This window comes from Pongo abelii, chromosome 1 (genome assembly GCF_028885655.2).
Source record: "Pongo abelii isolate AG06213 chromosome 1, NHGRI_mPonAbe1-v2.0_pri, whole genome shotgun sequence".
Taxonomy (NCBI): Eukaryota; Metazoa; Chordata; class Mammalia; order Primates; family Hominidae; genus Pongo; species Pongo abelii.
The window spans coordinates 25,874,256-25,887,674 of record NC_071985.2 but is presented as its reverse complement, the minus strand read 5'-3'; the positions used below and the strand labels follow the sequence as shown (position 1 = coordinate 25,887,674).

The 13,419-nt window shown below is 47.9% G+C and overlaps 1 protein-coding gene across 1 annotated transcript in view; it reads right to left on the bottom strand.

Annotated features, from left to right (window-relative positions):
* Nucleotides 1–13,419, bottom strand: part of CAPN8 (calpain 8) — a 73,256-nt gene that overhangs the window by 30,952 nt on the left and 28,885 nt on the right. Inside the window, exons 3-7 of the mRNA XM_024256071.2 lie at nucleotides 6,606–6,724; nucleotides 5,953–6,086; nucleotides 4,930–5,098; nucleotides 3,744–3,827; nucleotides 1,077–1,162 (exon numbers count right to left, since the gene is read on the bottom strand). Coding sequence (XP_024111839.1) covers nucleotides 1,077–1,162; nucleotides 3,744–3,827; nucleotides 4,930–5,098; nucleotides 5,953–6,086; nucleotides 6,606–6,724 — 592 coding nt within the window. The remainder of the gene's footprint in view (nucleotides 1–1,076; nucleotides 1,163–3,743; nucleotides 3,828–4,929; nucleotides 5,099–5,952; nucleotides 6,087–6,605; nucleotides 6,725–13,419) is intronic.

Genomic DNA, 13,419 nt, shown 5'->3' with positions numbered 1-13,419 from the left:
CCTTCGAAAGCCCTGGTGGCATCACAGAGTACCAACAGCACTTGAGGATGAAGGATGTATTGGGAAGGGGCATTATTGTGACCATTTTCATTTCTGGTGGTCCTTTGTCCATGAGACTGGCTAATTTTTTTTTTTTAATAGAGTCTCGCTCTGTTGCCCAAGCTGGAATGCAGTGGCACAATCTTGGCTCACTGCAACCTCCACCTCCTGGGTTCAAGCGATTTCCAGCTAATTTTTGTACTTTTAGTAGAGACGGGGTTTCACCATGTTGGTCAGGCTGGTCTTGAACTCCTGAGCTCGAGTGATCCACCCGCCTAGGCCTCCCAAAGTGTTAGGATTACAGGCGTGAGCCACTGTACCCAGCTGAGACTGGCTAATTCTAATTCCTCCCCCACACTAACCTGCCTCCCCCAGGCCAGCTGTGCTCACTGGACAGAAACCATCCCATGCTTTCCACTCTCCTGCACCATGGGGACATGGATTCCAGGGCACAGCTGTCCTGGGACATCACCACCTCTGACCGACTTTCCCTCATCAGCAGAGAGGCCTGCCCAAGAGGAGTCTCTCCAGTCAGTGATCAAACATGCCTAGGGCAGGAGCAAGTGCCGCTGCCTCATTCATCACTGCTGCCGGGACCCGGGGCTCCTAGGGCCAAATTTCATTTTCTCAGCATCCTTGTTTCTTCTTGGTGCTGAGGGGTTTGGCCTTTGTCAGAGTGTCCAGTGTTTGTGGAGTGGAAAGAAACAGACTGTGAGTGATCGATTTGACCTTTGGACCAGCACGGTGTGTCAGGTAAAAAACACAAAAACCTTTCAGCGCAAAGCAAAAATTCCACAGAGCTGCCAAACTTTCAAATGCCAAAGCAGAAAGCCAGAATCGAAGACTACAGCCCAGTGGTTTTTATTTTGCTTTCCCAGCCTGGATCCATTTAATACTCTTTTCTGAACACACTGTGTGATCGGCAGACAGGATGTGCTGCTGAACTCACTGTGACATCGATCTCATTATTGTGTGTTTTACACGACACCCTTCCGCAGAGGGAGAGATGATTGGAGAAGTGGGGGGAAAAAACCTACTCATCGCTCCAGGCTCCTGACCACTCCACTTCACCCCATGGATTCCTGAGTCTGATCAGCTTCTCTGGATGGCCCTGGAAATTCACCTGCAAATTCCACACACAGAAAAGCGACTGAATTACTATGCTCCTGTTGCCTTGCAGACATGTCTGCACCTGAGAGGATCTGCATTAAATTTTTCAAATGTCCCTAAAGGACCACACTTTTATTTTCCTTTAATGCATCTTTTCAGGCTTGGGCCAAGTATTTTCATAATTTGTTTGAATAAATGAAGTATTTTTCATAATTTGTTTGAATAAATGAAGAGTGAGTCTAGCCCAAAAACAAGCTTATGTCTCTTTAGCTCAGATTTAGATTTTATAGTTGACTAAGATTGACTGAGCTCTTAATACATGAGGCCTCATGACAATAAACGCCCTCCAAACAAACACCAAAGCACGGCAGTTAACATTTATTGAGCAGGTATTATAGACGAGGTGTTGTGCTAAGCATTTTAGATGCTTTATTGCCTCATTTAACACTCACGACAATCCTGAGAAGATAAAGAATTATCTTCATTTCATAGCTCAAAAATCTGAGACTTAAAGAAGTTACATTATCCAAGATTATCTAGTTAGTAAGTGGTGAATGCAGGCCAGGAACCCAGGCAGTCTGTCTCCAAAGCCCATACTCCTAAATCCACATATACTGCTTTCCCCTATTTATTGAACACTCAAGCATAAGCCCCTTGGGCCCCTGCACACACACTGGCATTCACATATGCACACACCAACTGCGTAGGCTGTTAGGTCCTCATTGTCTTCATTTCCTGTGTATCCCCCAACTCACCTAGCCCAGTGTTTACTTGTATATGTTCAATTCCCATTTATGAGATTAACTTCATTAAAAAGCATATTTGGGCCGGGCGCGGTGGCTCATGCCTGTGATCCCAGCACTTTGGGAGGCCAAGGTGGGCAGATCATGAGGTCAGGAGATAGAGACCATCCTAGCCAACATGGTGAAACCCCATCTCTACTAAAAATACAAAAAATTAGCTGGGCGTGGTGGCACGTGCCTATAATCCCAGCTACTCGGGAGGCTGAGGCAGGAGAATCACTTGAACCAGGGAGTCGGAGGTTGCAGTGAGCCGAGATCGTGCCACTGCACTCCAGCCTGGCGATAGAGCAAGACTCCATCGAAAAAAAAAAAAAAAAAAAGAAAAGAAAAAAGAGAAGCATATTTATGAAACACAAACACATGTAAAGAACATCTATTTCATTTAACTCTATTTATTTATTTATTTTTGAGACAGGGCCTCTCTCTCCCACCTAGGCAGGAGTGAAGTGGTGCGATCACTGCAGGCTCAACTGCCCACCCGGGCTCAAGCGATCCTCCCACCTCAACCTCCCAAGTAGTTGGAACTACAGGCACACCCTACCATGCCTGGCCTATTTCACTTAAATAAATAACAAGAGGTGGGACATTCATTGCATTTCCCTTTCTGCCTCGGCCATTGGGAAGCCCAAAGCAAAATTAATCTCTCAATTATAGCACTGTATTCAGCCTGGATTGATGTATTTTACTGTAGTTGTGTGGTTTTATCATGTCTGTTCTTTTAATGGTAAACCACCAGCTGGGCATGGTGGCTCACACCTGTAATTTCAGCACTTTGGGAGGCCAAGGCCAGAGGATGGCTTGAACCCAGGAATTCAAGACCAGCCTGGGCAACATAGAGAGACTGTCTCTTGAAAATTTTTAAAAATTAATAATTAGCCAGGCATGATGGCACTTGCCTGTAGTCCCAGCTACTCGGGGGGCTGAAGCAGGAGGGTCACTTGAGCCCAGGAGGTCGAGGCTGCAGTGAGCCAAAATCATGCAACTGCAGTCCCACCTGGGCAATGGAGCAAGACCCTGTCTCTAAATAAATACATAAATAAATAAATAAAATCATTGTAAGCCACCTTAAATCCCTTTTGAAAGAAGACACAATGTAGGAAATAAAAATAATGAATAGCATAGCCCATGTTTTTTCCTCGGGTTGGAGAGTGAGGAATGCTTGCATGCCTTTCCATGACTCTACCCCACTCTAAACGCTGGGACTACTGCCCCTTTTCCCTTTTTAGGATTTTGTGAGTTCCCACTGTTTTGACCACACAAACATATTTTTTGGAAGGTCTGTAGAATCTAACTGACAATCTCTACAGCTTTCCTGGCCGCATCTAAGGAGAGGGCTTGCATTTAGTTAGAACCAATTGAGCAAAAGCTCAGAGAGGTTACGTTGTCCATCTTCAAGTGAGTAAGAGTCAGAAGAACGCTTCTTTTTGTGTGTGTGTTTTAGAACAAAAAATTTTAATTTTTTTGTAGCGATGAGGTCTTACTATGTTGCCCAGGAATGGTCTTGAACTCCTGGCCTCAAGTAATCTTCCCACTTCAGCCTCCCAAAGTGTTGGGATTACAGGTGTGAGCCACCGCACCTGGTCAGAAGAGCTGTTCTAATGAGCAAGAGCTAATGCTCATCTGTGGTGTCAGGGGTTCTGTGCAGGCGGAGTGCACCCCAACACGGCAGTGAAGCTCAAAAGCCAATTCCGAACCTTCCAGTAGTAATCACCTCTTTCCTCCTGTTGAGATGGCTTGGATTCATGGAAATATTATCACATGTTACCTTCCCCGCCTTCCACACAATTTTACCTCTTCGACTCCAGTGACAGAGTACGCATGACTCTTAACCAGCTTCTGGCTGGTGATGGCTTCGGCTTCAGCTGCACTGGAGACCTGCATAGAGAAGAAAGTCCACTCAGAGTGGCTGACCCTGACCTCTCAGGGGCCGGCCGTAGAATGCTTTCCAAGGACACACTACACAGCCACTGGGGGCTTCAGTGTGGGACTAGGGGTGCAGGCATGGCAATGAACCTCGGGTAAAGAGTCATCTCCATCCAGACTCCCTCTTTAATTAGGCCTGCAGTTCCGGGCCAGTGCAGGTGCCTGCCAAGCCTGGAAGACAATTTACCAGCCTTCAAAATGCCACCAAGAAACTGGGAAGTCATTTATTCTCTGAGAGTGACCCCCAGCTGCCTGAAGAGGGCTAATTCTCCATGCTGATGGCTCTGGACAGGTCCCAGTCCTCCAAGGTTCTCCCTGAGTGGACTCCTCATTACCCTTCCCATTTCCTCAGCACCCCCTCTCCCATGTCTCACACCACCCCTCCACCAGAAACCACATCTCCTGCTGGGGTTTGCAGAGAGGGGAAGTAGGGAGGATCTTCTCACTTTGTCGTTCACGTTTCTAAAATCACCAGGTAAGGACAAGAGAGGAAGACAGGGCAGCCAGAGGGCAGCTGGTCACAGGAGCCCGAGGTGGTGACAGGACCTCAGGGCTGGGGGCCTCCAGCCTCTGGTTTCCACAGCCACCTTGGAAATCCACACAGCTCAGCTTCCTGTCCAGCCACAACCTCTGGTTTCAGAACTTCTCTTTTCTTCAGGGATCTCAAGATCCATCAGGTATCATCAATCATCACATTTGTTTTCCAAAACCTCAAGATTATTTAGCAAAAAGGAGGTAGCAAATGGGGGCCTAGGATCCAGGGATCCTAGACTATGTTCTTAGGGCCATTCCAGCAGTACTGAAGGGGCTTTAACAACGAGAGGGAAACTGGGGTTCCTGCAGTGCAACTAACCCCAGTTCCTACCCACTAATTAGGTCTTCACCAGCCCCTATATGTGCAGGCCTGTGTGTCACTAGACTTGCCCACTAAGCTCCAGACTCTGCTCTGACCCAAAGCCTTCCTAGGCCTCTCTCCTGCTGTCTCATCCCTTCCCTAGCACACAAGGGGTGGCGGTGGGGGGAGGTGGGGCAGTACAGAAGCCATATGCCTCACATCAATGGAGCAGCCCAGCAGAGACCCCGCACGGAGGGCCTTCCGGATGATCTGATATAGATTGGCTGGTGGTTTCTTCAGGTCATAAAACTCAGAGATGCCACCTGTGAAATCCTCAAACCCCTCCACCGTGGAACCTCCAGCGAGAGCCTCATAACAACCATTAAGCCTATTGGAAAAGAAAGAACATATGCTCCATTAGCACCCTCAGCAAGGAGACCCGGGGATTGGGGACCAGGACAGTGCTAGGACATACTGTGGCCTGGAAGATAAAGAAGCGCTCTTTGCCAATTTTGCCTATGGGCCAGGAAGGTGCTTAGGCCAGTTTCGTGTGCCCAGCTCAGCACTTCACTAGGAACTGACCTCAGCCATCCTCTCTCCAGCCACCCCCTCCTTTACAAAGCCGAGGGCAACCCCTCCAGAGCTGGCCCCAGCTGCTTGGGTTTCTGGGGCTTGGGGCACAAATGGGGAGAAGGAGAACTTTCCCTCAAGGCTGAGAAGCATCTGCTGAGGCTTGCTGGGAAATAGGACTGGAAAGGAACTGGGGTTGCAGAAAAGGGTATCAGTAAACAAAAGTAATTTAAAGAACCCCAAAGAAGTTTCTGAACATCAAACGCTGGTGAGAAGAAGAACTCCTGAGGAAAGAGCAGACACTTTGTTGAGTTTGGTATCTAGTACATTTGTTTTATTATTCTTCATCATTCTTTTAAACATTTACGTTGCCCCAGGAACCTACCTTGGGATTTGAAAGAGGAAAAGCTCAGGCCCAGAGGGGCAGGGAGGCTGGCCCCACCACATACACATTCACCCGAGGCAGAGCTGAGATGTTAAACTCCCCGCCCAGATTTCTGTTTCTCTTAGTTACTGAAAAATGCTCTCTCTCCAGCTCATGGGGGTCTGGATGATGGGAAAGACTTGGCCATGACGCCCTGAGTTTGGGGTGGGGAGGCAGATATGGGAGGGACAGGTGAGAGCTTTCAGGGAGGCTCTGGTGTCTCCCAGCTCCTGGCTTCCCCCACTTACTTGGCATAGGCTTTCTCCAGCAGGGCACTCCAGAATTCATTGCCTTGTTCCGAGTGTAGGAAGAGCAGCTGTCCATTCTTGGTGGGCAGCCTGTCGTCAATGACCACCTCCACCCACTCTCCATACTGCCAGAACTGGGGAGGGGGGACACAGCGGCAGCTCACATGAATAAGCAGATGTGTAAAGGGAGTCCCTCCAGGGGACCTCACGTGGGGACTCTGTGCCATCAGTGTTCGCGTCTTGGCTCCGTAGGAGCAGGACATGTGTCTGCCTTATCTGTGCACATAGGAGATGCCAGATGAACCCGGGAACATCTAGTCCAGGGTCTGCGTTTGTGCATCAGAGAACTTGCCCAGCACCACCCAGTGGCAGCAGGAAGTGATTCAGACCCACACCTCCTGACCCTCAGTCCACAGTGCTTTCCTTAAGGCCATGTGGCCTGGGGGAGCTGGGAAGAGGATGGATGTGTGGGTATCTGGATGGATGCATTAAAGCAGAGGTTCTCAGACTGAAGTGTGCATCAGAGTCACCTAGAGGGATTATTAAGACATAGGTCACTGTGCCCCAAACCCAGAATTTCTGACGCAGTGGACCTGCAGTGAGCCCTAAGAGTACGGAAAGCAGCAACAAAGGGCCTGAGCAGAGCACAGTACCTGAAAGTGAAAGATTCCCGCATAGTTCTCCTGGAAGTCCTGGTCCCTAGGGACCACCCGGTAAAGCAGCTCTTCGTTCAGGGTCAGGGAGGCAATGGCGGCCAGAAGCCAGCAGTCACCTGCGCAGTGTCGCGGGGGACACAGATTGGTCAGGCCCAGCCTGCAGGGGCCCTGCTTTCTCTGACCCTGTCCCATTCAACCCAGAGTCCACGTCGCCACATTCCCTTCTAAGTCAGGTAGAGTTTCCTCCTCCGGTGCTGGAAATGCACCCGCAGCCATCACCTTCTCCTGCCTCCTTGGGATTTGTTTACTCGGGAGTCGATCTTCCGCTCCTCCCTGTGGCTGCCCCCTCCCCCACACGCTGATCATTTCCCCACTCCTACACACTCAGCCAGTGGAGTGGAAAAGAAAAGAGAAGAAAAGAAAAGAAGAGGAGAGGAGAGAAAAGAAAAGAAAATTAGTCCCTTTGGTCCCTTATTAGCAGCTCTGATTAAGTTGGTTGAGGGAAACACTGAAGCTGTTAATCCGATCTATGATGTGTACATGTAAGAGTGTGTGTGTGTGTGTGTGTGTGTGTGTGTGTGTATGTTCCTTGCCCCTCCTGACCTTGGATAATGGAGAGCTGGCTCTGCGTGGTCTGTTTACAGTATTGCCTTTTCTTGTTTCAGAGTTCACCAGGAGAGCCTTGATGCCTCATTGCTTAAAGCTCCCTTGAGATACTGCTTAGCATTAAATCATCATAATTTGAGGCAGAAGAAATAAAAGTCAAGAGAGGTTACAAATCCTGGGTTTTGGTATTGGTCACATTGGAGATTCAAGGAAATGCAGAAGAAAACAGAAAACCCCTTTCTGTGCAAGTTGGGACCCACCACACTGATGCCACTGAGTGGTGCTTCCCTGGGAGGCATCGTTGTCCCTTGCAGTGTCAACTTCAAAAGAAGCAGCATGGGCCCCAGGCACCGCTGCCTACCTTAGCATCCTATGGCGAATCTATCATCCTGGAAGCGACGTAACTTTGCTCACCTCTACTTATTTGCTTATTCCACACCAGCTGCTGAGGTCTCAGTGTCCTCAAGCGTGCTTTTCATCATGTGAAGGCTATTGCATCTTTCTGGCCCGGTACTGCTTCTTTCCACCTTCACTGTAGATCCCTAGCTCTAGGAGTCTAAGATTTGGTGAACAAGTCCCTGTTTCCCCTATTCATTCCATTCAAACAGCTCCAAAATCCTGCCTGTGCATCTTAGCCTTTATCTTTTCCATATAAAAGATCTGAGTCTTTTCAATGTGTGTTCAGATGGAAGGCCCTTCAACCTTTTAGAGACCATCTGTGGACCTTGTCTCACTCTAAGTTTTCTTTTAACACATGACCAGAGCTATATACATATTCTGGGTGTGAACACATTATGATTTTCTCAGAAAACCTGCTGCCTGAGCAAGCAGTAAGCCAGGAATCCACATCTGAGGAGCAATCATCACCATCATCACTCAGAATTGCTCCATCACCAGGTCATCCTAGAAAGCCCTGGCCTCTGTCTGCCTGGATCTTTCCCAACAAAGTCGTTCATGATCTGACCCCAAATTAATTAATTCCTCTCTCTCTCTCTCTCCCTCTCTGTCTCTCTCTCTCTCTCTCACTCGCTCGCTCGCTTTTGCTCTGTCTCTCTCTCTCACTCACTCACTCTCTCTCTCTCTCTGTCTCACACATACACATACTCATTTACTTTCTTTTTCTTTTAAGAGACAGGGTCTTGCTCTGTTACCCAGGCTGGAGTATAGTAGCACCATCATGGCTCGCTGCAGCCCCAACCTCCTAGTCTCAAGCAATTCTCCCACCTCAGCCTCCCGAGTCGCTAGAACTACAGGTGCATGCCATCACGCCCGGTTAATTTTTTTTTAATTTTTTCACAGAGACAGGATCCTACTATGTTGTCCAGGCTGGTCTTGAATTCCTGGACTCGAGTGATCCTCCCATCTTAGCCTCCCAAAATGCTGGGATTACAGGTGTAAGCCACCATGCCTGGCCATATTACTTTTCGAAGAGCTTTTCTGATCCGGGAGGCAACCTGCTTCCTGCCTCACTCTCTCACCAGGCTCTCCTTCACAGACAAACACTATCTTCCTAATGGCAACAGGACTCCTAGGTGAGACTAGACCTGGTAGTCGAGGAAAACAGAGTTGATGTGGATGGGCTGGCATGAGTTATGTTGCTTCTCACCAAAGAAGCCTCAAGCAGGGCAGTGTCTCATTAAAAGGTAACTTCCAAAGGTTGAGTAAAATAACACAGTTCCCTCCTCCCATCCAGCTCCTCTCAGCCCATTTTTCTTCTATGAACACCTGTGATCATGTCACTCCCCTGCTTGAAATCTTGCAATGGTCCTCCATTGCTCACCAATGAAATACAACCTAACAGGGCATCAACACCCTTCACAATATGACTCCAACCTACTTCTCCAGTCTTTTTCCTATTACACTCACCGCTATGAATCTAATCTCCCAGTCAAACTTGGATATGTACAAAACATACACTGGTCTTTTTCATTGATGTGATTTTTCTTGTTTGTTCCCTCTGCTTGCGAACTTCTTGCTGAATATTACCCTTTCTCCATGAAGCTTTCTCTGATCCCTCCTACCCTCCAGCCAGAAGTCACCTCTTTTTTGGTATGTGTCCTAAAGACCTTATTTATGCTTCTCTTGCAGAGTTATCACAAGCTGCCTCAGATCACGATTCGCACCCAGACTGGCCTCAAAACTCCATTTGTGCATCAACTCCTTGGCAGAGCTTTCCTTACCCCTACCCCTGGCCTGTCTTACCAGCACCAAGCCCTTCCTCCTCACACCTCCCCAGCAAGTTCTAAGGCCACTTGATTACATCTGTTTTTCTCTCTCCCCCATCCCTCTCTGACCTCTTCTTGCAAAGCAGCAATGTGGATTCACTCATCTTGGCATCCCCAGCAGGTGGCTGACACATAGAAGCAGCTCAACGGATGTTTGATGAATACAAACAAATAAGCAGATGACCACATGAATCAATGAATCATATTTTGTTCTTCTGCAAGTCTCCAACAGCATGTTACATATATTTGCACCTCAGCCTCCCAAGTCTGTGGGGAAGTGGCATTCAACAAGAATCTGCATCAAACCTGACAGATTTCACTTTCACCAGCATCAGGCAGCGGGAGATAAAAAACGTAAGGCAAGCACAAAGCCCAGTCCTCTGGGGAGTGAAGGGGCCGACTGCTCTGCAACACCTCTAAAGCAAGTGGCTTCTCAAAGAGATCAGAGCAGCCACATAGCCCTCATTACTGGGCGTGGTCCTGGTTCCCTTCCGATGTGAAGGTTCTGGCTCCCGGTCTAAGCTTCTTCTGACAGCCCACCCAGAGCACTCCCTAGATATAATTCAAGTCACGGCAACAAAATGTCCCTCCGTTGCTGACATCAAACGAGGCAGCCCAGCTGGAGGAGAGTTTAATTTTCTCATCATCTACCTCACTCCTGACATTTCACAGGGTCTACCCAGCTCTTGCAAGCAAGCACAGAGGCTCAAAGGGATGCCGTGGGTTTGTAGGCTTTTGGATCCTTGCCAGTTACTGCATAACGTGTGAATGGATTGTCATGACGAGAATGCGTTTTCAAAGCAATGTATCCAAATATGCTTCCCTTCAGAGTCCTCTGGAAGATGGACATTTACTCTGATGTTCACATTTAGAAACTTGTTTGGGGACCTGCCAGCAGAAAAACAGCTTTGATCTTGGAGCATAGGTTTTGTTTTGTTTGTTTTGTTTTGTTTTGTTTTGTTTTGAGACAAGGTCTCGCTCTGTTGCCCAGATGAATGCAGTAGTGCAACCATGGCTCACTGCAGCCTTGACCTCCTGGGCTCAAGCAGTCCTCCCACCTCGGCCTCCCAAATTGCTGGGACTACAGTCATGTGCCACCATGCCCAGCTATTTTTTTAAAATACAGAGATGGGGTCTCACTATGTTGCCCATGCTGATCCTGAACTCCTGGCCTCAAGCAGTCCTCCCACCTTCGCCTCTCTAAGTGCTGGGATTACAAGCATGAGCTACCGCACCTGACTAATTTTCAATTTTTTAATTTTCAAAAGCAGTCAGGAGGCTTTGACATACTAGTCAGGTGGTGAATAAGGCAGACAAAAACACTGGGAAATACCTTGATAGACAAGTCCCTCCTCCCGGCCACCTTCCAGCTAGGGCTGCTCAGGAGTTAGTGCTCACTCATGCGCTTTAAGCAGAGGTGCACTCCATGGGAATTTAGGGAAGGTTTCCATGTCCTGATGAAGTGGGGCAGGCTTGGCTGGCAGAGTCTTTTTTGCCCATTGCCCTTCCTCCTTCTTCCCATCTGGAAAGTCCACACTGTGCTTGGAGGTACAGAGCCAGCTTGCAAACCCAAGGCTGCAGGTGCAAGATGAAGGTCAGCACAGGAGAGTGCAGAGCAGAGCACAGTGTGAGTCTGGCTCTCCAAGGGCATTATTAAAGTTACACTAGCCCCGGGCTATCTGCCTCTAGTTTTCTTATTATAAAAGAAGAACTTGCCCCTTATTTATGCTTCTTGTAGCCAAAGGTTTTTCTAACTGATATTAGAAGCATGACTACAGAGTGATTTGGTATGCCCCATAAATTGGCTCTGAAAAAAGAATTCCACAAAAGGAATTCCAAAATAAAGTTGGGAATAGCCTTCAAATACACACATTGTCCCATGCACTGGGTTGAATCTATTCTAGGGAGACTGGAAGACCTGAATGGGAATGCCTGTGTCTGGTCCTGAAACGGAGACTATAACAAATGCTCTCTTTAAAAAAAAAAATGTATTTGAGAGGCCAAGGCAGGTGGATCACTTGAAGTCAGGAGTTCAAGACCAGCCTGGTCAACATGGTGAAACCCCGTCTCTACCAAAAATGCAAAAATTAGCCAGGCGTGGTGGCAGGCGCCTGTAGTACCAGCTACTCAGGAGGCTGAGGCAAGAGAATCACTTGAGCCCAGGAGGCGGAGGTTGCAGTGAGCCAAGATCACACCACTGCACTCCAGCCTGGGAGGCAGAGCAAGACGCCGCCTCAAAAAGAAAAAAATAAATAAAATAAAATCCACCAGGAGATAATAATCCTGAATCAGACATTGTTAAAAAAGAATCCTTTAATTCAAAAATTCCCTTTACACATTAAAATCAAAGCTTAAAGGTCTGGATGTCTAATGTTATTATAAACTGTAGGTAGCAAGAACTCGAGCTATAGCTTAATGGAATTTCTCAAACACCAAGGAAAGAAATGGAGATGCTTCTGGACTGCAGGTAGAAAGAAAGAGGAAGGAAAGAAGAAAGGTCAGACATCGGAAACCCTACAGTAGCCCCTATATTACCTTGAGGTTGAACAACGGCTGAAGTGGAAACAAGAGTAAAGCCTCAGGTAGTTTGAAGCAGAAGCCAAAGCAGGGAACGCGTGTGCCCTGCTGCCCATTCGGGAATCCAGGAGCAGAGTAAAGATGGCATCATGGAGCACTTACGCAGAAGATGAGAGACAATGGAAGTGCCCCCAGGTCTCCCTCGGGTATTATGTAAGATTGAGCTGAGGGCAGGGAGGAAAAAGTCAGCTCAATCCTATTGCAGAGGCTGTGGGGTGGGCCTCTGGGTCAGGCACTGGATGGAGGCTGTGATGTGTCATGTCTGCAGCAGTAAGGAGCACTCAGGTGGAGCTGAGTCAGCCAGAGAAGGTCCACTGGACCCTGGGGAAATCAGAAGAGACCACACAACATGCCAGTCACATCTCCAGGAGGCCAGCAAGGACCCAGAAGTCAGCACTAGGGTACATAAGGACTAGCGGGCTTCTGCCATTGGTGGGAGGACATTGTTTGGCCTTCCTTATATCCAGGTGCCATCCTAGGATGGTGGGGGAGGAACTGGACTTTACAAAGTGAGAAACCACCTGGTTTAGTCCATTCATGCTGCTATAACAAAATACCATACACTTGATGCCTTAGAAACAACAACACAACTCTGGAGGCTGAGAAGTCCAAGATCAAAGCACCAGCAGAGTTGATATGTGGCAAGAGCCCACTTCCTTGTTCATAAATGGCTGTTTTCCAGTTGTGTCCTCAAACGACAGAAGGGGTGAGGGAGCTCTCTAGGGCCTCTTTTATAAAGGCACGAATCCCATTGATGGGGGCTTCGTCCTCATGACCTAATCACCTCCCAAATGCCGTACCTCCTAATACCATCATATTGGATGTTAGGATTGCAACATATGAATGGCGGGAGGGGGGACAGACACCAACATTCAGTCTATAGCACCACTCAAATAGAGTAATTGAAAGCAATATTTATCCAAGAGAGGTAAGAATTTGAAACAGGCAGAGGCATAGTACCTTTAATCGGCTAGTTTATGTTTCCCTCCCACTCATGGTCCATGGAAACTGGGGCTCCTCAGCAAGCTGAGAATAGTTGAGCAAAATAATGAATGCTGTGCTGATTGCACATCTGAGTGTAATGTAAAGATTTTGACCCTGCTAATATATGCTTGTTTTTTAAAAATCTGTCTTCAATATTTTATCACAGCTGAGGCATCCTTAGCCTACTCTTCCACAGAAGGCTGCTCTAAATGTTTTTATACACAGGGAGCTATTTCAGCTCTGTACATTACCACGAAGCAGTCACAGAGCCTCCCTTCCCCCACTTGGTGAACACGCCTTTTGAAGCCCTTGGCATTTGATTCATGCCATTTTGACTGCCTTAAAACACGCACACACACAAACACACACATACACACACTGACTTTTTTTTTTAACCACTCCTTGTGGAGCAGGGCTAA